The sequence below is a fragment of the Gouania willdenowi genome, chromosome 13, assembly GCF_900634775.1.
Source record: "Gouania willdenowi chromosome 13, fGouWil2.1, whole genome shotgun sequence".
NCBI classification, from domain to species: Eukaryota; Metazoa; Chordata; class Actinopteri; order Blenniiformes; family Gobiesocidae; genus Gouania; species Gouania willdenowi.
In genome coordinates this window covers 15,637,789-15,664,193 of record NC_041056.1, presented here as the reverse complement: position 1 = coordinate 15,664,193, position 26,405 = coordinate 15,637,789, and the positions used below count along the sequence as shown (strand labels likewise).

At 37.7% G+C, this 26,405-nt stretch overlaps 2 protein-coding genes across 3 annotated transcripts; one reads left to right on the top strand and one right to left on the bottom strand.

The window, feature by feature from the left end:
* Positions 1-1,227: 1,227 nt before the first annotated feature.
* ppm1na (protein phosphatase, Mg2+/Mn2+ dependent, 1Na (putative)) lies at positions 1,228-8,060 on the bottom strand. Its single transcript, XM_028464835.1, has 7 exons — positions 8,008-8,060; positions 7,360-7,885; positions 6,171-6,742; positions 3,248-3,365; positions 3,040-3,154; positions 2,903-2,963; positions 1,228-1,671 (listed from the first exon to the last, which is right to left on the bottom strand). Exons 2-7 carry the CDS (start codon positions 7,763-7,765, stop codon positions 1,645-1,647), a joined length of 1,299 nt encoding a protein of 432 aa, XP_028320636.1. The 5' UTR covers positions 7,766-7,885; positions 8,008-8,060; the 3' UTR covers positions 1,228-1,644.
* A 1,966-nt stretch (positions 8,061-10,026) lies between these two features.
* rtn2a (reticulon 2a) lies at positions 10,027-24,737 on the top strand. 2 transcript variants are annotated; one of them, XM_028464833.1, is made up of 10 exons: positions 10,027-10,134; positions 10,799-10,852; positions 11,526-12,098; positions 12,866-13,072; positions 18,558-18,765; positions 19,145-19,283; positions 21,660-21,729; positions 21,814-21,860; positions 21,942-22,000; positions 24,065-24,737. In XM_028464833.1, exons 1-10 carry the CDS (start codon positions 10,104-10,106, stop codon positions 24,138-24,140), a joined length of 1,464 nt encoding a protein of 487 aa, XP_028320634.1. In that variant the 5' UTR covers positions 10,027-10,103; the 3' UTR covers positions 24,141-24,737. The 2 variants fall into 2 exon arrangements, with proteins under 2 accessions (XP_028320634.1, XP_028320635.1); XM_028464834.1 differs by lacking the exons at positions 10,027-10,134; positions 10,799-10,852; positions 11,526-12,098; positions 12,866-13,072 and adding an exon at positions 14,142-14,355.
* The last annotated feature ends 1,668 nt before the right edge of the window (positions 24,738-26,405 follow it).

The following is a 26,405-nucleotide window of genomic DNA, read 5'->3' as shown; positions in this document are numbered from 1 at the left end:
TTATATCCATATCTTCTAAGGCTCTTATTAAATAAATAGTCTCGGCTCGAGTCAGGGCGGCCATCACCATGTTGTCACCAATGCGTCATCCCGCTTGTGCATAACAACCGGGATTAACTTAAAGGGGAATTAAGTGTTTACAAGATAGAGGAATTCGGAATAAACCAGCTGCCTAATTTGGATTTAAGTTTAATTCGGAGTTAAATTAGCATTAGGAATTAAGTGTTTACAAGGTCAGTTTAAAGATAAATTAACTTTTATTCTGCTTTAAAGAGGACTTAAACCTCCCATGTAATTGTGGCCATTGGCGTCTTGTAGCTTGCTATGTTGTGACAGGAAGAGTTGGAGTATTCTGATTTTTCATCACCTATAGTTAGGGATGTAATGATTCACTCAACTCCCGATACGATTCGATTCACTATACTGGGTTCACGATATGGTTCTCTCACGATTTATTTTACAAAATGGGACTGTAGAAAAATGATGACTGAAAAATATTCCTTTATTTTTTGGGAGGAAAACACTATTAAAAAAACTATACTGTTTTGCTTTATTTTTCATTGTCAAAAGAATCCCTAACTAAAAATAAATGTTGAATGAAATAAATAAAGGAATAATACAAATGAAGAAAAGCCTATTAATTTAAATTCTGGTTCTATAGTAAACAATGCAAAACTGCATAATAGTTCTTTTTAAAAGTGCAACTGAAAATGTATTTCGTGTCTTAACAATTGGACTTAAAAAAAAAAAAAAAAAAAACAGTCATTTTACTGTATTTAGGTCAGATATTTGTTTGGATCAGTAGAGGGTGCTTGTAACCCAGTGGTCGGTTAGCATGCAGATATCTTGCAGTGAAGAAGAGATGCTATGCTAGTAGACAGAGCTAATTGAAAAGCGTGACTTTTACAGATATTCACGTAATATTACAGATTTTTTTCGGTGCTAAAGGGGTAAGGAATCATTTATGAACATGTTTAAAAGTAGAAGGCGGCCAGAAAGAAAGTATTAGCAGATTCCGCCCGCTGCCAACACTTCTGGATACTGGTTAAAAAAAAGTACTGCGATTCAATTTTCACAGTATCGATGTGAATCGTGATACCTATGAATTGATTTTTAACTGCCTTACGATTAATCGTTACATCCCTACCTATAGTGAATACCAATTGCAAGCTCTATCAAAATATAATATGTAACACTAGTGGTTATGTTATTTTTTCAAAAGTCCCTTTAGAGCAGTCCGGACATGCCATTTTGGCAGACATGTTTCTCGTCGTAGGAGTTGTGACACGATCCGTGACCCAACTACATGGTGATAGAGATTGCAAATGAACTACAGGTACCCTTTAATACAGAGCACAATCTACCTTCTTGTTATTATTGATAGAAATCATCACAGCATCAGATAAGGCATTGCCAGGGTAATACCCATCTATAAATATTATTTGTCACATCATTTTTTTAGGAAAAACTATAGATATGATAAACAAATACTGGGTATTTATTCCAAAGTCAATAAAACAGAACAAACAAACAACAAGCAAACAAATGGACAAGTATACACACAAAACAAAGATTCACAGTTGTTGTCTAAGTTTGCCATTCAAGGAGATGGGGAAGCTGATATTGATGTTATATCCAACAGCTTTAATCTTTGTTTGATTCTTCAATATCCTGAAATAAAAAAAAAAGAGAAATAGTCATTAAAAAAAAACTTTAACACTAGGGATGTAACGATTCACTCAACTCCCGATGCGGTTTGATTCACGATACTGGGTTCACGATACGATTCTCTCACGATTTATTTTACAAAATGGGACTATATATAAATGACTGAAAATATTCCTTTATTTTTTTTTTTGGGAAAATACTATACTATTTTTCATTGTCAAAAGAATCCCTTGATAAACTATTCAAAACAATGAAATTTAATTAAAAATAAATCTTGAATGAAATAAATAAAGGAATAATACAAATGAAGAAGAAGCTTATTATTTAAATTCTGGTTCTATAGTAAACAATACAAAACTGCATAATAGTTCTTTTTCTTTTTAAAAGTGCAACTGAAAATGTATTTTGTGCCTTAACAATTGGACTTAAAAAAACAAACAGTCATTTTACTGTATTTAGGTCAGATATTTGTTTGAACCAGCAAAGGGCGCTGGTAACCCAGTGGTCGGTTGGCATGCAGATATCTTGCAGTGAAGAAGAGATGCTATGCTAGCAGACAGAGCTAATAGAAAAACGTGACTTTTACAGATATTCACGTAATATTACAGATACTCTTTTGGTGTTAAAGGGGTTAGGAATCATTTATGAATATGTTTAAGAGTAGAAGGCGTCCAGAAAGAAAGTATTTGCAGATTTCGCTCGCTTCGATGTGAATCGTGATACCGATTTTTAACTGCCTTACGATTAATTGTTACATCCCTATTTAGCACCTATGATTTACTTTATCTTAAAACTACCTATTAAATCAGTTTTTTAAAAATGTAATACATTGATTTAAACTTAATATGATATTTATTTTGCCCTCTATTCACTGGTGGGAGTATACTTTGTGTTTTCTACGCGCAGGTGCACTTGTAAGTCATTTCTTTGTTTGTTACTGTGCGTCACACAAAGGCCAAAGTGAAGCCATTTAAAGAAAGAAATTGCATGATTTTTGTCTCGTTAACATAAGGTTCTGAATTTTAAATTTTTTATTGGATGAACAAGAAATTCAGGAATACTACAGTCTCTGGGATAAAAATACATAAGTCGACACAAACTCCTTCAACCAGGTAACTAATTTATCATAAATTGAGAAAATATTTTTTTATATTTTATAATGAGATAATTAATTTGGCTGTAATATCACTATAGAAACAGCTGTATATTTTCAATTTGAATAAAAGAGTCTTACCATCGGCTCCTGACTCTTGGAGCTGATGTGTTTCTGGTATGCAGAGATTATACAATCTCGCCTGCCATGAAAAACAGATCAAATGAAAGAAAATGTAATCAATAAATACAATCCAGATAATTTGGTCATTCTCTCACTTGCTGGTGATGCCTCCTCCAGGAGGAAGACCTGGCATCTCTTCTGCTGCCAGGATTTTGATCACATAGAGCAGGTCAGGGTCTTCTTTCTTGGACTTTATCATTTGAATAATTTCTGCATGGGAAGATGAACAGGAGAGTCATCTACACAGTTCTACAGTTAAGGGAGGTTGGTTTTATGGTGGGATTTGACAGTGATTCTGTCCACCTTCTACTTTCATGTCGATGTGCCTCTCCAGTGCTGCTTCTTGTTGCAGTGCCTCCTGTGACACCTGGGGGGCGCCAGGGAAGCAAATGATGATGATGCTGATGTTATCCAGGCTGCCCTGCAGAGGGAGACAGACCACCATTAGGGCCCAGTTCTGGGATGTACGTGTACAGTATAAATACAGTAGTACAAGTTGTTTAAAATGATAATAATAATAAGTAAAATAATACTATTATCTTTGCTAAGGTTGCCAACCACTTTCAAACATGTACACAGAAATTCCTTGTTCTGTAAAATAGTATGATGTGCTAGGTATGATGATGAATAGTAACAAATTTTCCAAAGTAAATTACAAAAACTTAGTGCCTGTATCATAATAAAGCACAAAATGGGTTGCCATAACACAGAGAGACTCAGTTAAAACTTGGTGTGGGTGAAAATCCTTTCTTGTTACTCTTCTTGAACCTGTCGACTACAGATGTTTTTTCTATTTAATTAGGCTGCTCTATGAAGCGACAGCATCACTGCCTCAATTTAACTGTGCAGATGTTGCAGATCAAAGCCTTGCTGGCACTAATCTGTGCACAGTCTAATGTGAACCCTGAGGGGCGGATTCACTAAGGGTGGTAATTCAGTTGCTTCCCTAAATCCTTTAGTGACGCAGTTTCCTCACCTGCTGCGCAGAATTCACAAAGATTGCAGCAATGATTAGTGCATGTGCAGAACTGGGGCAGACCGCCCTTATTTAAATGAGCGTTTTGTACGTGTTGTGTTGAACATGAAAGGTGAACATGAGTGCGCAGAAGCGAAAATACAAATTTGAAGCTGCAGAATTGGAGATATTCTCTGCGTGTGTGTTTGCACCAGCTGGTCAGTTGTACTATTTTCTGGTACTTAAACTATCACCGCAAACAGTTCCAGATTTCATGAATTGCATTGCTCCCCCTGCATAAATGTATTTGCATTTTCTCCTCCCATATTTTTGCTCCCCCTGGGCGATCCGCCTACTATGCATATTCATTAGGGGGAAACACGCCAAATGGATTGAGGGCACATTGGGAAACGCAACGGCGGCATGTGGAGTGACATCTTCTCACGTTTTAATACCACTAAACCTTAAGTTAATCCGCCCCTGAGTGTTTTTGTGAGTTTTGCATTTTTATTATCATGGTTTCCTCAAAGTCCAAAAATATGCATAATAGGTTGCAAATAGGCAATGTTTTGTCAATGAGAAATATCAAAATATCACCTGAGTGTGAAGCTTGGACCACAAAAACCCCTACGGACTTGCAGAATTAGGGTGTTATGACTATTTTCTTGTTAGGTATGACCTCAGAGATGTGGAAAGTGACAGGTTAGGCTCTACCGGTACATGTCATCCAAATGCACTGTTTGTAATCTGTAACTGTAGCTGCAATAATTAGCATTCCATCACAGTCAGAATAATGTTCTGAACCACTGTTGGCGTTCAGCTCACCGACTGCAGCTCACATTCACTCCAAATCCCATCCATGTGCAGCTTCACTTCTCCACATTGTGCTGTCCTTGTGTGCTTTAAGATGGCTATTTGTGGCCAGAGGGCTCATCAGTGTTTACATGATCAGTGACTAAAAAGGGTGTTAAGAAGAACAGCAGGAGAAATCTGCTTACATAATGGCTTCTAGGGGATTGTGGTAATCATACCTTCTTCTCAAGGTAATGCTACTCATTCATAAATCCACCTGCTGTAGAGTGGTGTCTGTCCTCTGAGGTAGGTTACTCCTGTGGGAATAAGCTCAATATATGCTTTAAAATCACCTTTTTTTGAGGTTTCATTTAGTTTTTTTGAGAATAGAATTTAGCACCAACAAAAGGGATTTTAACCAATTTTAAATTGGGGTTTGCATGTACAGTTGATGCCAGAAGACTAAAAAAGGTTGTGGGTTCAAGCTAAGCAAAGAACACATTTATATTTTCCCTGTCAAAGTCCCAATTTAACTTACCGGTAACAAATAGATTGTGTATGTGTTATTTATCAGGATCAGTGATCCTGATCATGATACCATGACACACTTTAAAGGCTATATAACGATACAGTAAAAGTGCGAAAGAAACTCAATGGGGTCATTGATTAACCAACTCAACATAACAGAGTGAAATTTTGTAAAGATCAGTGAATTATGAATCAAGATATGAATTTTTAAAATTTGGCCAATGATGATGGATAGGGATTTTTTTAATTTTAAAAACTGATTCAAAATCAGTCTATTGGTGTGGATCCCCTCTGAAATTAAATGGAATCCTCTATGGAGTAAGTTAGTAAGGTCTATTTTTGTTTAAATTTGTCAAAATCTGTACCTTTGACATAATTCTGCTAATAGACAACTAAACGAATAAACTAGAAAACCCTCAGAGAGTGCAGCCATATTCATATTGTGTTGTCACCTAAATGTTAGATTTGAGATATTAATCCTGATAGTCCCCAAAATCTAATCAATTGTTAGTTATCATTTTGGATATATTCTGAAAATGACATCAAAATCTCTCCATTAATTATTGAGTTGGACTGTTCACAGACAAACAAACACAACCTCCTTTGCAGAGGTAATCATGACACCAGGAGAGTTTGAACATGAATCAACTATGAATTAAATATCAACGGAACTAAAGTCAAACTTTTGGATTTCATAAAATCAACATCAGTGCCTTACATTAGTCATAAAAAAGTCATTGTAGGTATAGACAATGAAGAATCATCTTTTAAACTTAGCTTTTGTCAAATGTCTTGTCTTTATTTATATATTTTTAAATGTAGCCAATTTTGTGCATTTTTGCACGTTCTCGCATTCGTGGATTGATTTCCACCCACATACAACAATCACGTTAGTTTATTATACATTTCTGAGTAAACTTGAGTTAGGTGTGTGTGTTCTGCTATTCTCACCTTATAGAGGCAGAGGTCAATGACTTGTGCACAGATGTCCCTCAGGTCGTTGCACACCTGCAGGCGACTGCGCACAAAAGAGCAAAGTTCCTCGTTTCCGATAGCATCCCACACACCATCACATGCCAGGATTAGGAATTCGTCTTCCGGAGTCCTCTCCACCTCGCACACCTCTGGCTCTGGGGACACCAGCTGCTCTGTCTGTGGCCTCCACTCCACCTCTTTAAAATCAAAGTCACCCAGGGCTCTAGAAACAGCCAGAGAACCATTGACTCTCTGCAGGGTCACTGAGCCTCCTGCATTTTGGATGCGCTCCTTTTCTCTGGGGTTGAATGGCTTGTGATCCTCGGTGTAGAAGACCACCTTACCGTCATGGCAGAGCAGGGTGCGCGAATCTCCACAATTGATAAAATATATGTAGCGTGGAGAAATCATGACGGCTGCTGCAGTGGAGCCACTTCTCTCCCAGCTGTCCCGATGGGACACTTTGTGCATGTGACGATCGATGTCCAGGAAACCTTGACGGATCCCTTCTTTTACCTGCTCAGGGTTGTTGTCTGCTTTAACCCCACCTGAAACAAAGAAGCAACATCTAGCTGTTATGTAGATGAACACTGGCCATCTCTGGTCGCTCGTATCAATGCTAAGGCATAATGACATGGGCAATAGTTCTTAAAGTCAAAGAAAACTTAATCTGAATACTACAAAATGCTTTTCTTGACATTTTTAAAGATCCTACTAAACTATTTTGATGTTTTTATAGCGTTTCTGACAAATGTTAACATTTTTGCTCTCTTTAGGCTCAGCATTTGGTCTTTGTACATAATCCCTTGTTTCTACCCAAAAGAGAAATATTATTTTAATGTTTTTGAGTTGTTATGACAACCGTACTATCCCATAGAAAAGAAAATATTAACTTCTAAAAAAAAAAATAGAGCATTTATTTGCTCAGATACATCTGTAATCGAGTGGATCAATATGCTAGCCTATATAGATAGATAGATACCTTGTACTGTACTTTAATATCGTTATAATTGGCTTGGTGTTTTGTTCTAAAGTACTCTATTATTTGGCAAGTATTCTGAAGTAAAACCTCAATGCAAATTCATGGAAACATGACCAGTGTCTATAAAGGTGCTAATGTAGTTTTTTGTTTGTGGCCCGATTGGAGAAAAAAATGTCACTGTACCTGTTGCCAGGATGTGTTCCAGCAGGTTTCTTGAGCAGTACTGAGCCACTGTATTGCCTGCATGCCCATCAAAAACAGCAAAGTACGCCCAGTCTGTCAGCTCTCCTTTCAGTTGGGGCATACAGGTGTGAGCGTCCTCCATCTGAGCCCTCCAGCCCTGCATGCTGGCCAAAGCGTAGTTCACCCCCAGATCAGAACCTCCTTCTGAAATGTGCTTTTCCAAGATAGGACGATCCAAATAGGGACTCGGCATGGAGTCATCCTCATCACAACTATCCTCTTCCTCAGGTATGGTATCCGCAGTTCCTCCCTTGAAGAAGAAGGTGACCATCTTCTCCGTCTCTTTGACGAGCTGCCGGAGGAAGGAAGGCACCTCCACATTGCTGGCTCTCCTGGCCGTCCTCATCACCCCTCTGAGCCTGTGCTCAAGCTTCCTGCTCTTCTTGGCAGAGGCCCGTCTCCTCCTGGTGCCTCCACTGCGAGTTTTTCTAAGGAGGTCCAGTGCAGCAGTGGAATGGTTTCCAATCTACAGGTAAACTAAAATTACTTGGTGAATTAAAAAACTATTCAGTTAGATTTCTCCTCAGATGTATTAGTCATGTTTTCACAAGTTATCTGTAGAATTATTTTATCCGTCAAATTTCTTACAAAATATCCTTCTCTCTCTTGCTTTGACTTTGTTTCTTTCCTCCAGACCTCCTTTTTCTCTCTATGCTCTGCACATCTATTAGCCTATCTATTTCTGTTGATCTATCCATTTACTCTGACTCCGCCTCCCTCACAGCTCTTTGTGCCCCTCCCTTTTTGTTTACAACACTCTTGGATAATCTGGTCAGCAGGCCAACAAAAATAGCCTGTGTCTGCGCATATTGTGACGTTAAACATGTAAAAGGACACACTGAATAAAATCATTATGAGTTTTTTGTTTGTTTTTTGCATTTCTTTCGTGGCATCAACCAACTGAAAAAATTATATAAGTATTTGAGCATGACCATAATCTGATACAGACTTTTTTAGTCATCATTTAAGATTTTAATGTTTAAATTTACACATTTTGTGTACAAACTCCCCTATAATGAATAACCATGATGTTTATATGCATATTGATGCATTTGCTATTCGGACACTTTTCAGAATCCAATGTTGATGAGTAGTCACCATTGCAAAATGCAACCAAAGCTGCAGTTTTAGAGCTGTTCTCGTAATGTTGTTTATTATATTCCTTACACGCTAAACACAGATAGGCATAGCATAGGTGGCCATCAAGGCTGACAAAGTGTGTACCTGCCTCTGCTGCTACAAATCCAAAATAACTGAGATTATTGTGTTTGTATATTTAATCACAAATATATTTTAATAATTTGATAATGGTCAGTCGTTTTCTTGACATATTACTTCTATTAAATAATTAAGTGGATTTCCATTGTACGGCCTGCTAAAGATAATGCAACAAATTGGAAAATCAGAACAATATTGTATTCCATCAAAAATAAGGATTAAAACTGCTTTAACAGGGAGACTAAATTGGTAATGGCTTTGGTGTTCATTTATCTTACAGTGACTGGGAGGAATATGTCTCAGGGTTAAAGCAAATAAACAAAAAACATTTATTTTCAGACTACAGTTTTTGTGCAAAAGTGATTTCTTTTTGTATTAACAGTTTTATTTCATCTGGCTTTCCTCTTCTTTTAGCTGAGTTTGCATGTTTTCCCATTTTGTGTGTGCGTGCGTGCGTGCGTGCGTGAGTGTGAGATCTCTGGCTTACCTGACTTTCTCCCACAGTGAAAATCACTTTTTGCATAGGGTGCAAGACTTTATAAAATTCCCTTTTTTAAAGATGACATTATGTTACATTTTACACTTATAAGTATATTTAAAAAGCCTTTTGACAACTTTTTTTTTTGTTTTACATTCATTGATTCATCATGTATGTTTATTTTTTGTATGTGTTTTTATTACTTCTAGTGTCGCAAACCCCTCCATTAATGTCTTTATATTTCTAATTAATGAGTGTCTCATTGCTGGGAAGGTATTTGTTAGAAATCACATTGAATGTGGGATAAATCAACATAAAACAAGCTTGTATAAGTAAGACTGTTTTTGCCAACCCTGCTTTGCTCTCAGAGTAGTCTGGATTGAACATAAACATAAACAGATTATGCTTAGATATGTTTTATTAAACAACAACCAGAATCTGTTATGATCAGCTAATTTTGATGCATTAATATTATCCAAAGTGATCTTGGACTAGTTTAACATTTACTACATGTTTTTGTTTTAAATTTATTTGATTTTACACATCACACTGGAATTGGATATTTTCAGCCTTGGTGTTTTTGAGTCCATTCTAAAGTGTTGCATTATTAATGATGTATTGTTGACCCCCCCTTCATTCCCTGCTCTTATATGAATCTGAGATAGAATCACATGATGGACCAGAGATGACCAAGAAGTGTAGATTAGCTGTGAATGGGAAACAACAGCACAGCCCAGACTCCATCATCTCTGCAGCGTAAAGCACCATTGCTGCAGTCATGGTAGTGTGAGGAGAGCCGAGGATGGGTGACACAGCGAGAGGCAGGAAGATGAGGCTGCTACTCATTGGAGGAGCATGAAACAGAGGGAGGAGAGGAGAGGAAGTCAATTCAAAAGTGCCAGCAGCAGAGGAGGAGGAGGAGGGAGGAGGAGGAGGAGGAGGAGCAGGTCTTCCTGACTGGACGGGTCCAGCAATGCCTTGATGGAGTATGGGCCAGGTTTTAGGATTCTCCCAGTGCCGTGAGTCTGCTGCCGAACTGTTTTCCATCTGTGTTTCCTTGTGGGAGGTTCGGTGTTTGTGTGAATCACTGTAGCAACGTGACATCTCTTCCAGATGAGCAGCTTTCTTTTGCTAACAGCTCTGAGCATCTGCGTGTGTTAGCCTCCATCCTGTTTGTCTCCTCCTCTCACCGTTGATAAAAGAAGTATGGATGAACAGCTGGATGCTCTGCAAGAATCCAGTTATTTTTACTGCTGTGCTCTTAAATGGTGGATGTTTGGTTGTTTGTACACAGGAGGAGGCTTTGCAGGGGAGGTGGGGGTGGCGGGTGGACAAGTCACCACCTTGTCTACTCTATAATGGAACATAAATCTAGTGTGTTTTATATGTGTTGTATATTCATATGAGCACAGCAGAACAGAGGCTGTGTTTGTTAGCAGCTAGCTCAGTAATGAGGTGTCATTAAGTGTTGTTTGCTAAATTATGACACTTTTAGAGCTATGTTGGCATTTTTTGGGTTAGGTGGATGGATCTAGTGAGGCTAGGTAGGGTTAGGGTTACACTGTCACTGCGTAATGTCAGTCTTATGTTTACATTTTCAAGTAAAGTGTTTCAGATGTGTCATATTTACCTTTCTTTGTTTGTTGCAACATGAAAGGTAATTGTGATGTATTTTCTTTGCAGAGGAATATGGCTCAGTGGCCTCCACTCCTGACTCAACGCCTCCCTGCACTGATGGTAGGAAGCAAACAATGCTAACCCCCAGGGAACACAACACTCTTTTTTTCTTATGCAACTGATTTTGCTTGTTCCTTTGTTTGACAAGTTTCTGTTTAAAGAAGTTTTTACACTGATAAAAGGCAGTTTACACTCAGGGTGTCTCTTAGACCTCAAAGAGCACATCCCATTTGATGTTTGTTTACACAAAATCACTTACTTGGCATGATCTAAAACTCCACTCAGAGGAGCAAAGTGATCCTTATTCACGTTTGGCAGCTGCTCAGAGGTTTGCAAACAATTATTTTCCTTTTTTACAGCTTTTTTTATTGAGTTTTGAAACATACAGATATATGTTCAATTGACTCTTAAACAATATAACAGTAGAGATAATACATACTAACACAAACTAAGCTTGGCCTTTCAACAATTTACAAAAAATAAATAGACAAGTCCTAAAATTGAGGTAATTATAGCACAGTATACAGACTGAACAAGAATGGATACATAGAACACAAAAGGAGGAATATACAACCTATCACTACCATTTAACATAAATAAAATTTAATAGATTAAAATAAATAAATAAATAAATCTCTGGTGTTTCCACATACATTAAGAGACATCCAGTAAATGCAGACCCCGAGGTTTACAAACATTTTTAGGATCACATTTTGTTCTTCTTTGGATTCAGGTGGAAATGAGGAGTCAGAGATCTATGAGCTGCAAACAGCCAGAGAGTGGTCGGACGATGAGGTCGTTGGAGAGCAGGAGGATGATGATGATGATGATGAGGATGGACTGGCCTCTTCATCGTCCATCTGGGGTACGCCACGTCAAAGCTCTCTGGAGCTGACCTTTTCCTACATCGCCATTGCTGAGGCTGAATCTGTGGGGGCTTCACGACATTATCGTGAGCGGCGCAGGGCTGGCAGCTCACGGGGAAGCCGCATTCCTCTAATCCGCACAGACACCCTGGAAACATTGTTAGACCCTCCGGATGTTGAGTGGGACCCTCACGCATTCCTTAGTCAAGAAGAAGAAGAAGAGGCGTTAGACAGGAGAGATCAGGAGGAGAGGGAGGCGAGGGGAGTGAGTAGGGAGAGAGAGCAAACTCAGACTATTACAATTCAGCCCTCTTCCCTCAACTTGGATTCAGAGAATCACAGAGAAGATGTCCAAAGTGAGGCAAGCATGTCCCAGACGGTCCGACTTCCATCTCCAGTTCAACCATCCTCTGAGCAGAGCCACTCGCACCCTCTTCACCGTGAGTCCTTTTTAGGATGTTGACATTATAACATGGCACCTTCTTTCTTTGAGTAACATCATGTCTGTCTGAAAACTTATTTTGAATGAAAATTGAGGACAGCTCATGTAGCGGTTATAATCTATTGTATTGATAGAATTATTAACAGGATTTAAGGACATGGCTTCATTCATTCATTCTTTTATTTATCTTCCAAATCTGTTGAATACTGTACAGAGTCACAAGGTTGTGGGGTTTGGACCCTGTGACCGTGGTTCACAAGTCCATTGGAAAATCCCTGCTGTACAGTATAAGTATACAGTATAAAAAAATACTGAATGAATGAATATCATACCTCAAGCAAGGAGGTCAAATGTTCACCAATGTTTGTGTATTTGTCTATAAGCAGGATTAATTACGTCAAAGGTACTTGATGGATTTTGATCAAATTTTACCAAAAGATAGACCGTACGCCATGGAAGATTCCATAAAGTTTTGGAAGGGATCTAGATCACTATACTGATTGTAAATCAGTTTAAAAAATCAAAACAATCCCTCTCTCATAATTGGTGGAATTTCAAAAATGAATATTACGATTGGTAATTGACCGATCTTTATGAAATTTGACGCAGTTGTGTTGGATTGGTTCCTCAATTTTTTCACCAAATTTCATTTTGATCGAATCCTGATTGTGCATTTTATCTTGAATGCAATGTTGTCTGTGTACAAATTGTGAAGTCAGTCATGATGTCATCACCAAAGTGACATCATCTTCCTTTTCCCAACAGATGCTTACTCAACAACGCCTGGTCCTGTGTCTCCTGTTGCCAGGGAAATCATTTCAGTGAAGCTCCTCACATCTGTGCAACCTCAAGGCCCAACACCCACAACATCAGCCACCATCAACCTAAACTCTCAGGAACAGCTGCTCAGCGATCACTGGTTTGCAGCAGCTCTTACCCCAGAGGACCCCAGAGGATACACACACATAGCAGGTTAGATATTAACCCTTCATTGGCTTTACATGACCTCCATCCTGCTGCATCCTGCAGCTCTCTGTCTCCATCTATTACCTTGCAAGCTGCTTCCTGTGTCAATTCTCGAATCAATACTTTAAATAAAGAAAATATCACATTTCACCTTCCACGTGAAGCTTCAAGTTTGCTTGGCAGACAAAGATGGACGACCTTCTTTGCATGGAAGTCCTGTTCATTTTCCGTGTTTCAGTAGTGATGTGTGTGTTTCACATTATTTACAATTGTATCTCAAAAAGAGAGAAACACAAAATGTGTGTGGTGTTCTTTGGAAGAGATAAAAGCAGGGATAGGGAAGACATCCTGTGTTTAATCTTGATGGCATTTTAAGTGTACTTCCCATTCCTGTGGAGCTCAGTCTTATTTTAGTAAGGGTAGCGGGGTGGGGGACCCCTCAACCTGTTGATGAATGTTTGTTAAGGCTGATGACAGAGGGTACAGAACCTCAAATAAATAGAACATGCATATAAAGTGGAACAACCTCAAAATGTTCAAATAGATAAATAGACATCACCTGTAAAAACAAAAAAGATTTTAAACCAAATATTTGCTCAACTGATAGTGAAAGGTTCTTTGATATTAATTAATTAACTTCAGCTTCTGTACCTCTGGTTGTTACTTAAACAAGAATTAGACATTTTAACAGTTTTCTTTTTGAAACATAAAAGAATAACACATTTTTTTAGTTCCATCAACGTACATGTTGGTGCATCACAGAAGTTTTTCTCAACCCACTTGATCACAAACACTGTAAAGCTTAGGTGAAATGATGATATCACTGTTTTAAGTACACCTACCTAAATGTAGCAATTTCAAACTCTTCACTGTTTCAATGTTGTACAAAGAGCACAGAGAGATTTATCTTGATGGCATAACAGAAAATAGACTCTGGTTCTCCTGTTTCAGCGGCAGAATGATGCCTAAATTAAGGCACAGCTTTACCTACATGTATTTGTTCTTTCTTTAGACCTAATACAGCCAGTATAATCGAATTGAGTTTTATCATAAACCAGTGGAGCTGAGGAGCTCTGTGTGTTTCAGATTGTAAATCATTACTTTATACGCGCAGCTCTTGTAAATTTTGAAGAGTAGTGGGTGGTGCTGTGAACGTGATTATTTTGGGCCTGTCAAGCCTTTGGACTGCTGAGCGAGCAGGAGGTAGCCAAAAACAGCTCACAGAGGAACGAGGAGCACACAGACGGTGAGGGGGAACACTGGAGCAGCATCCAAAATGGCCAGTAAAGGTGAGATCTTTTGGATTCATGGAATAAAGTTGCAACTAGATGGAGTGAAAGTAGATTTGTATACTGGCTGGGTTTGTCTAATGATTCCTGCAAAGATGTGTGGGTGGTTTTGGTGTGAGGAGGTGTAGAGTAGAGATAGTTTTACAGACTAAACCTCTGGAGACAGACGTGCTCCTCAGATGACTGTGGGATGTTCCATTGAGCTGTGCAGATTCATACCAATGATCTAAATGAGCACGTGTCATTAAAATGACATGGTAGTATGTGGTTGGTACTTAATGTGGGTAAGAACTTATTGTTTTACATTGTGGTGTTTTCCATTTTGGCTGAAGACTTGAGGCGTTTCCCTCTGATAGTAAAACGTTTTCTTTGTTGGTTCTGATTGGAGTAATAAATAAATGGTGATTGAAATTATATCACTTCAACCATGAAGGAATAAATAAAGGCATCTATGTCTCATTCACTACTTATTATTTCAGCATTTTATGCAGAAATGCAGGTTAAGCCTCTTTAATGCAAGTTTGTAAAATAATGATTGAATCTGATCCTATTCACCAACAAGCTGTTCTATTATCAAATTTCAAATGATCTCTGCATGCACATGAGTAAGTTTTCACCTCCTTCCTTTCCACTGCTTTACACACTTCGCCAAATATACACATTAATGTTGAAACAGTCAAACAACAAAATTATACCATGTCTGACAAAAAGAAACATCGAAAACGCAATCGATCGATCAGTCAAACAAGGTTGTAGTTCTCCCCCCTGCTTTGGAGTCATTGCCAAAAATAGTTTGTATCATCACCAGCTAATTTTGGATATCCACCATTCAACCTTGTACAGTAAGCAGAATCATGGATTCCACAGCCACTGTAGTATTTTCCATACAAAATATTAATGAACTAATTACCTCTGCAGAGGATGTTTATTTGTCTGTTTGTTTGTTTGTTTTGTCTGTTAGCAGGATTACCTCAAAAGTATTTAATTAATTTGGACAAAATTTTAACCAAAGATAGACCATACGCCAGGGAACGTTCCATAAAATAGTGATATCAATTTACTGATTCTGGATCCAAGTTTCATCTTGATCGGATCTGGACTGGGCATTTCATCACGTTTTGTTCGGGAAAAATTGGTGGTGCCCATTATACATGTGGACCTACTGTATCGTTTTTAATAGGGATAGTAATTTCATACAAGCGATTAAAGTGTGATCATTGTACCATGATCAGGATCAATGATCCAGATAACTGCCAATATCTGGCAAAGAGGATATTTGGCACTTGGTGGAGGTTTGATCGCTCTAGTTTAAAGTGCTATGGTTGTGTGATATCTTGCTAGACTGCTGCATGTCTACTATGCCTCAGTGCATTCATATTGTAACGTCCGCTTATTCTGCTAATCACCGGACGGGTCAGGTTGAACCAAACGAGCTTTATTTGGCTTACAGGGTTAAACACAGCTGCATACAGGGCTACTGTTATGGCCGTAACCCACGCCACTAATGTCCTCACAATAGCCAACTAACACACCCCTCAAACACAGGCCACACACTAAACTAACTCACAGCCACACACCCAACCCTGTGCTGCCTCCTTGTGGCTCGGCTGTCCCTGCACAGTGAACACAACACATAATGAACTCAATGGTCATTACAATATAATCCCGGGTGTCTATCCAGGAGCATCACTGTGGTGTCTGAGTAGCATTATGGTTTCCATGTCCTTATATATAGTACGGTTTCTCACCTATTATAACCACCTCATGTTTTTTCCTTATTTTGACAGCACTGACTATCACATTGGTTTTGCAGTGCATCATGGGTATGAATTGTAGTCAGCGATGCTGTAGCCAACCCAGCAGCTGTCACTGCTTTACACTTACCCTAACTTTGAAGCCTTACATATATGTTTCAGTGAATGGCACATATTAAGAGCTGTGGGTGTGTGACAGTGGCAAAAGCAGTGACCACAGAGACAATGGTTAGACTCACAGCTATATTTCACAATGGATTTTGTTAATTTTTTTGTAATTGGCCAGTTCAGGCTCTTTATATCACCTGTCCAGACTAACAGATGGACCCAATGTGACATATTTACTCACGTTATCCCAAAGATTGAAGCAGGACTGTGAGGACGCTTCCATCTCCACGGTAGCTGTTACTATGTAACAGAAAGGGAAACTAACAGGGCGTGGAGAAAAGGCTGCTGACGGTCTGACGTGTGACAGCAGGTGCTGGGAGAGAACTCCATTTAAATTCTCCTGCTCCCTTTCCTCTTTTATCCAAAGTGCTAAATTTAGCCCAGTCTTAATCCTGACGTGTCTCTCCTGCGTGAGTCTGGAAGTCCCACTTTGATCCCAGTCTGCTACATTCCAGGCACTTCCATTCATTAGCTCCCATGGATCTTCACACAGCTGACTTATTGATACGCACAGACGTAGCCAGGCCTCATGAAACTTTTTATATTTTTAAAATATGAGGGGAAATTATTATATTAATGAATCTTGACAGGTGATGAATGATGGAACTCAGCTTTGGTAAAACACATGATTGAACATCGTGGCCCCGTCTGCTCTCACGTCCTCTTACATCACTCACTCTGAAGACTATACCTGCAATGCCTAATAATGTTAATGCACAAGCCCTAATATATCACAGGAATACCCTGGTAAATTAAGGGTTTAATAAAAAAGAATGGAATTTTGTTAAATTTAACAAATAGAATAATTGCACTGCATTATTTTTTTTAATGAATGAAACCTTCTACTGATTTCTTTTCCCTCCTATATTTTTTTTCCCAAGGTTGAATATATACAAAAACTATTGCTTAAAATTCGCTAAACATTAAAAATAAGTAACCCTTTGTAAAGAAAGTAACCTTTTGTAAATTAAGTGCACATACTACTTAATCCTTTAATTATTTCTGGTGTACAGTGCAAGTATATGTAATGATTGTCATACCTGAATCCTTCATAGTAGTAGTTATTAAAAGTGTGCCGCAGGTTTTTACCTGGGTTGGAAAAATAAAAAAACAAAATAATGCCTTTTTCTTGCTTTGTTATCTTTATCTTCTAACACAAGGTGGTATTTTATTTCTAAAAGCAAATCTTTGCCACCATCGTTGTATTGTCAATGCATCATATTGTATGGTAAATGTAGTTATTTGTATTGTTGTAAGAACTGCTTCAAAGCAACAAGCTCTTTGTTCTCCCAATACTTAGAGTTGCTGATATTCCTTGTAGGAATAAATACAATAATGAAAAAACGGGAACACAAATCAACACATCCTAGATCTCAAAGAAGGAAATATTCTAGATGAAAATATTTATTCATCACATGGTGGAAAGCATTTATAATAAAATAATCTAATAAATCTCAATGGAAATCAAAACCCTTGAGGTCTGAATTCAGAATCACACTCAAAAAAAATAAAAGTGGAAAAGTCAGAATTTTGATTGATTCACAACCAGTGTTGTTTCTTCACTGGACAGGTTTATTTCCCAGGAGTGTGATTGAGACTGGGTTACATTGTATTGTTTAAGTGTTCCCTTCATTTATTGAGTCATGTATTTATTGAGCAGAGTATTTGTCCAAGTATGTTGGCCATGTGACAGTGTGTATGCCGCGTTATGTCCAATAAGAGCTGAGGTAGATCATCAGCTGCCCCTGAGCAGGAAAAAGCAAAATGATTGAAGTTATTTTAGGAAAATGGGTAAATCTAGTTTTATCAATGAATCTTCTCTGATATTTCAGTAGTGTAAAGTGATATCAGGTGTATACTATATTTCATATGAATTAAGTATTAGAAGTTGAACATACTTGTTTGGACCTGTTTTGAAAATCAGCCATTGTAGGATCAATAAGGTTTGTCCCGTATTGTTTTCTTGTTTATAGTTGCATTGTGTTGGGATCTAATCCAGTTCACTCTACTACTATTGGAGGAAACATAGTATAAAAAGACAATGAAACTTTAACCTACAGCCATCAAACTGTGAGAAAGTAATGCATAATGTATTTTTGGATTAGAACAGGGGAAGTTCTTATTTCCATAGAGACCAAATTGTTTTAATCACAGTGAACTATTTCACACACAGGAGTCTGAACCGTTACCTGCTCAGAACACACTAAACATCAGAGAGCTGAGTGGATCCCACGTGTTTCTGACCCTCCTCTCTAATTCTCTGCCCACTTTGTGTTTCAGTGATGGACCTGATTTACTGGAAGGAGACGGAGCGCAGTGGCATGGTGCTCACAGGGTTGGTGGTGGGCTTGTTGTCTCTATTCCAGCTCAGCATCATCACCGTGGTCTCCACAGTCTCCTTGGCTGTCACGTGCATCACCATCTCAGTGCGCATCTATTACCATGTGCTCCACGCCTTCAAGTGGGGAGATGGATTACATCCCTTCAAGTGAGACAATGTTTACTATGTTTGATTCCATCGTCCTTCGTTGTTTTCAGTCATAGCAGATTAATCTTTACTGCAACAAGCACTTCATTCAAAAGCTTTTTTATCCAGTTTCTTTATTGTTAGGTCATTGCATTTCCCTTGAAAAGGAACATTATAATTGTTTTCTCAACCATGCCTTGGTAAAAGCTTACTTAATCAAACATATGATTAGATAATTGTTAACATAAATAAATAAACTTTTTTCTTAGATCAGATGTGGTCTGTTTGTTAGAGCAGCTTATTTGTTGTCAAACATCATTTGTTAAATTCACTATTCAAAAACAACCACAATGCTCAGGGGCGACCACTCACACACTGTGGTTGTCTTGTCATTTTTCAGGACATATTTGGACATGGACATCAGTTTCAGTGGAGAACAGGCTGACCATTATATGCAGAAGTTAATCGTCACAACGCTGTCTGCTGTCAACACTTTAAAAAGACTTTTTTTTGTTGAAAACCTTTTTGAGTCCATAAAGGTACGTCGTGTTTGTTTTTTATTGAAGTTTCTTCTCCATTCCCTGTGGTCATGTTTTGTGTGACTTTAGTTTTCTGTGTTGCTAATCTGTCCTAAAAATGTTTGGTTTACACATTTTAGAAGATCTGAAGGAGAAAGCAAGCATTTCTCTTATTAATAAATCTTTTTTTTTTACTCTGAAATGAATAACAGCAAAAGTACCGAGGGCAATTGTCAAGTCAAATAAATTATGATTAGCTGTGACGCAGCAAACCCTCCAGGAGTTTTCCTTCCAAAATGAAGGCAACACATATTTTTACATATAATTTAGAAATGTGTCAGAATTACATCTTTTTTTTTTTTTTGGATTTAAAAAATAAATATATTTATATATCTATGTACTTTGCATCTAGCAAGAAAGCCGTTGCTTTGTGTTTGGGTATTTTAAGCCAAAGGAAAACATATTGAGTTAAACAGAATATAAAGCATGTGTTAGTCATTTTATGATCTTTACAACCATAAATCATTGCCATTTAAATTCATTAAACCTTTTAAAAGGGCAAATCGGTTTCCCTCAGGTTAAGGTTAATTTGGTTTAAATCCAGCCTTTATTATCCTTAGCATGTTTTAAATATTCTCTGAGTGCATGTCACTATGTACTCTAGTTCCCCTGGATGCCTATTTGTAATAGTGAAAGTCTGATCAGGTTAACCAGCCTAAAGATACAGATATACTACCAGTCATTAGTTTTAGAACACCATATCTTTTCCAGTAATTTATTGCAACTCAAGTCGTGCAAGTCCAATGAATAGCTTGAAATGGTACAAAGGTAAGTACTGAACAGCCAGAGGTTAAAAAAAAAAAGGTTTTGTTCCCCAAAACTAAAAAATAATGTACATTTCAGATTTATACAAATAGGCCTTTGTCAGGGAACAAGAAGTGGGTTAATAATTTAAAGCTGTTCTGCAGCAATGAAGGTTTGAATCAGCCTTGAAAGCTGGTGCTACTAATTTCTACAGGTGTTCCAACTTTTCTTGGTTACTTCCAACCCCCTCTGTCTGCATAAAAGCAGTGTTAGAACCCACTGTGGTACCAGACCCTCATGAACTTTAGGTGAACAGTATTGTTCATGGATTCCATCATTTCTTTTTTAACTCAAATTGCTTATTTGTTCTATGCTTTCATTTCAGAGTGCAGTGACAGAATAAACTGAATAATTTTCAGTAAATAACTGGAAAAAGTGTGGTAAAACTTTTGACCCTTAGTGTAGATGGATAAATAAATACAAAATTAACTCCATATGATGTTATGAGATGATAAAACCTGTAAAGGAAAAGTACACAGTATACTTTTTTCAAATTGTTTTCTGAAGTTTTTATGAATAATTGATTTAAATATTTCTTCTTTCTGTCTATCAGTGGAGAGGTATGTGATGAAAGTTTTATAGAAGTCATTAAATGGTCATGACAGTATTCTCACCTCCAGTAAACGTTGAGTCAGTAAATCTCAGGACCTCTGGCCTGTACGCAATGTGACATGACTCACAGGAGGTTTTCTGCTGCGTCCCTTTCAGACAGGGGTGTCCCGTCTCAAGGATCCAATTCACTGTCTGAGGCGCTGCAAGGAATAAGGACGCCTGAATCTAATTTAGGAATCTAGCATTTAACACTTCAACTTCCCGCCAAGGAGAAAGAAAGAGAAGCATGAACCCCATTCATTAAATCCGGCCCTTTGGAGCATCCAATTCGGCCCGCAGCAGAAAGTCAAAATGACACAGAAAACATTAATTATTGTGTAAATTAATCTTATCAATATTTGCAGGGGCTCACAGTTTTCCTGGTGCTTATATTGAATGATGGCAGACATTTTTAATGTTAAACTGTTGAAAATAAATCTTTTTTTTTTTTTTTTTTTTTAAATTTTCCTTCAATTATTACATAACATTTTCCTTAAGAGGAAAATTGTCCCAAAACCAAGTAAATTTAAAGTAAAGATCCTGTTGGGGCTGATATCTGTCACTTATTGCTTGGATAGTGTCGATTTCATACTTATTTAGTATTTTATGTATACAAACAAGTGCAAACTATGGCACATCAATGTTGAAATTAGTTGTTTTTTCAGACATAAAATCTGTGGTGCATTTGAGATCAAACTGTTCCCTATTTGGCTCCTGAACTCCAAGGAGTTTGACACCCCTGGTTTAGCTGAATAGACTGAAGAAAGCACAAACTGCAAAGAAGTTAAAAGACTCTTAACAACAATGCATCAAACTTTCTCAGATGTTTTATGTCTCAAAAAGTTATCCATTGGGTTGTTGCTTTTCTTCATTGGTCGTGTAGCACAACAGGGAGATTTCTTCCTTTATCTTTATGCGTGCGTTTCTGTCTTTCCTACGCAGCTGCTGGTTCTGATGTACCTTACGACCTACCTGGGACGCCTGTGCAATGGCCTTACTCTGCTCATCATCAGTAAGAAACACTCAACATGCACAGCCTGTGAGGATACTGTTTAACTGCCTTATTAATGGATCTTCCGTATATTTGTCTCTTTAGGTGTGATTGCTGTCTTTTCCTTGCCTCTTTTCTACAGACAACGCCAGGTATTCACTTTTCCTCCATTCAAACATTCACACTAATGAGTTCATAGTCTTCAGCATGTTGTTTGTTGTTCTCCATGACAGGAACAAGTGGATAGTGTTGTGGCAAAGGTCCAGGCTCAAGTTGACAACATACATGACTTGTGAGTATGGCGCCATCTAATGACAAACTAGTAGCATTAACACTGCTCTATGGCAGGTCACATGTGAGATGGAATAACAGCTCGTCTCAACGGCCTCACTAGTGTTTGTGAGAAATCAAACGTCTACTTGTGAAAAGTATTTATAGCAGCTGCTAAATTGTTCAGGTGCCTGTTAGAGAAATATCCCTGGAAACAGTGAAGCTCAGTAAACTTTTACATGAGATAAAAAACAGTTTTACGTTTATTTATCTTCAAACATAACAAGCAATGACTTGACTGTGACTAGGTTTAATGCCAGTAGGTTGAACGAAACCTTTCAGAGATAAGACATAATGTGATAGTGATAACAATATGGCTTGAGAAGGTTGATTTCCTTTAATAAAAACCAAATGTCTTTTAATCACCTGATTGTAGTGAGTTTACTCACTCTTCTGTGTCACAGCAAGAAGGCCATGTGTTTAACTCCTAGGGTGGAAAACTTAAATTATGTTGAGAGTTTAAAAAAACCAAAAAGCAAAGTTTCACAATAAGTAAACGTTTTATCCTAAGGGAGTGGGATTATTGCAGTGTTTCTCAAACTTTTTCAGACCCAGGACCAATTAACCAATAAAAGGAAAATCTGGGACCACCTAATTCTGTTAGATAGACAGATGATAGGTTGGTGGGTTGGTTGGTTGGTCAGTCGGTAGATAGACAGATAGATAGATAGACAGATAGATAGAATCAAATGCATCAGGATAAGGCAGTTTTCCTTTTGTGTCAGTTTCCATTTATTTTTATTTTATTGAGCCATCAATCAGTTTTGACAGCTTAGCTACAAGACAATGTTGCAAAATAGCCATAAACTAAAATGATCAAACCACCTACTGACACAATTTGAATTTAGATAGAATTTACAGTTAGTTTTTAAGTTGAGTGCGAGCAGTTTGAGAAACACCTTTAATCTAAAAACAATTAGTTTTAGAAATATATTTACCCACTTAACTACTGGACCACTAAGGGTCGCTCAAGGACCACCAGTGATCCACGGAACACTCTTTGAGAAAGGCTGGATTATTGCATTCTTTAGTGCTTTGCTCCTCCTTGATAGAGAAGCAGAATTAAGTCACAAGCAGTTGGTTTTGTGGAACCAGCCAAACATCCACATTATTCTCCAAAACTTGTTCTGGATACTGTATCCACAATACCTGCAGGATAATCTCCACAATCGAACTCGTTCTTCCTTTTGACATCTATCAACTCATCAATTTTTATTTCTCAGCCTCTGCTGGGATCAGGGTTACTTACTGGTTCACTTGGAGGTCAAATACTTGAAGATGTCATCTTCTAAAATAACTATACACTTGTATTCAACCCGTTGACGCCTTGAGAGTGGAGGATTCTACTTTTTAATTTCCGGCAGATTAGACGCCTCAAAGGCGTGTTTCCTCCTGGTGATGGCAGAAATTGCTTCCAAATTGTATTTATAGCCCCTTTAAAGGATTGGAAGTAATTTCTATCCCAATTAATAACAGTACAGTGAGTCCAAATGTATGGACACCCCCATTTTTATTATTTGTTTTTATTTTTTTAAATTGCAATGAAATGCGCAATCCGGATCCAATCCGGTTGAACCTTGGCAGAGTAATTGGGCAACCAACCCGGTATAACTGAGTCAACTTACATAGAGATTGGTTATTACAAAATGAGAGAGATATGATTTTTTGAAATTTCCCAATGATGAGAGATATGGATTTTTTTAATTATTGAAACTGATCCAGAATCATTATATTGCTTGGGATCCCCTGCAAAATTGAAATGAATCTTCAATGGCATAAGGTCTATCTTTGGTTAAAATTAAAATATTGTCAACTTCCATTAAGTACTTTTGATGTAATACTGTTGCAGACAAACAAACAAATAAATAATAAACGCCAGTGAAAATATTGGCAAAGCTAATGATGTTGAGGTATTGTTTGCCATAGAGATCTGATAAGTTAGAACAGGTCTTTGGTTAGTTTAGGCCTTGCCTTTGTCTGTTTGCAGAGGTTCTCACTGTAACTCTTCTTTGATTCTCTCTTGCAGTCTCCGAAGACTAGCCCAGGGAGGCGGCCCTCCCCCCGATCCAACCCCAGGTGGCGCTAAACCCAAAGTCCAGTAGAATGGAGGATGATGCTTAAAGAGAAGCTACCAGATCTCAGACTGTCACTCAGATGTCTTACTCAGCAGACTGTGCCAGAGCTCCAGACACTGGGGAATGGGACGGAGGTTATTTAAACACAGTGATGAGGATTTAATGACATATTGTCCACTGTAACGTTTCATTATCACTGGAGGTTGGAGAAAATGAGATGAATTCTCTTCATGGTGATATCAGGGTGTGTGAATACTGGAGACATTCAGGAATGTGATGAATTGACCATCTTTGGGAATATTGTTTTTAATGTATAAAAATGACAGAACAAGTGTCTGTGATGGGACAAATGAGCTCCTAAGATCATCAATGGATGCATCTATGTCCACCATAATGTACAATGTGTGAGACGAAACACACGGGACAAAATGATTAATGGTAGCACCAAAATGGCTTTTAGGTATGCATGTGTGAACACTTGTACACCTTTGAATGCATATTCATACTTCTGAGTGTGTGTGTGTCACCTACTGTGTGTGTTCATGCAGAGTGGGACTGTGTCTGGATCACAGCTTGTGGAAATGAAAAAATATACTTGCAATTAAAGACAAATGTTCTCTTTGATTTCCATTCCCTTCTGTTTTTTTTCACCCTTGTCCATCATTTAATGTGTTTTTCTTCTGTTCCAGACTTTTCAATGCTTACATCAGCAGGGCTGTTTTTTTTTATAAATTCCATCTCTTTGAGCATTTCTTAAAAATATAGTCACATATCAAAGTTTTTGTTTTTTTTCATTCTTGTTGCTTACCATGTCATTACTCTATAGTTTTGGTTTTCAAAATCATTTTACCTTTACCTTACCCATAAGCCTATAACCATAATTATGTGACTTATTATGTCTGTTGACACCAGAGCAACGAGGACTTGGCTTTAATCACATTTTTCATGTATTTCTGTCATTTTAGAAACTTTAGGCTTTTTTTTCACCCCAATATTTATTCTATAATTCCTGCAAGTTCATTGTCTTCTTTTTTTTTACATATTATGTAAGGTTTCATTTATTCAGACAACTTTTTTTCAAGAAATTTGATCTCCTGACATGTTTGACTGTCAACCTTCAGTGTGCCTCAGAGGCATTTAGTGATTGCTTTGATATATCCCTATGAGTTCTTTCATAAGTAAAGCATCTACAGATCGCTTACATCCTCTGAGGAAGACTGACAGTTGGATCGAATTTTCTGAAGTGAAACCTTACATACAGTATTATTACAATATTTAATCTGTCTTTGAATTTGTATATTTATATTTATTTTATATATTAAATACTCTGACACTGACTTAACTTGTTTGAAATTGTTAACAAGATGTAAGACTTTCTAAATTATCTTATAGCCTCCAATTGGAAATATAGCCCCTACAATCTGTTTGCAGGGATTGGTTGCAAAGTACTCACGTTGCGTAATCACGTTAAGAGTTTAGATGATGGAGAAAACACACATATTTTACCTAAAACTTTACACTCTTTGCTACATGTCTTTTTAAATCTGACTTTTGGGTGAAAGGATGTCAGGAGTGAAATACAGTAGGTGCCTTTGAAATTGCATGTTCTGATAAACAGACTGACAAATGCTAAGTCATCATCTTCCTCCTCAACACAGCACTACACCTTTTTTTTTTTCCATTTCCTGTGTGATACCACTTGTAAGACATTTGCCGAGAAATGTGAATAAACACATTTTAGGAATAATAAAATATTTCAGGATACCCAACATTTGTAAGTCTAATTTTCTATTTTAAGTTGATCTGCACTGAATACATGCCTTGTCCTAATTATTGTAAACCCTGAGCCCAGATTCAAACCAACCATAAATGATGAGCTATATTCTGTTTGTTTCTGGACTGTACATTTTTTATTCTTATACAATCAACAAATTGTAATAATTTAATAACTAATATAGCTTTTATTTTGAAAACGTTGCGGCCGCACTCCTGTTTTCCGCCTCCAAGATGGCGTCATGGTTGTTTTAAGTTCCGGTTGATAGACAAGCCTGCCGCACTTGTGTTAAGCTCCTACCGTGAACCGGCACAAAAGTTCTGATTTAAATCACTGGATGAACGCTGAATACGCGACCTTTAATCGGATTGAACGGTGAGTGTATCGGTCTGTTTGGTTTTTAAGAATATAATCCTTAAAAGGAGATATCTGTAATTTTCCCGTTTGTTTTTAGCGGAGGTGCTAAGCGCCATTTTGGAAACTTTTCGCAATACTTCTAAACGAAGTTACGTCAAGGT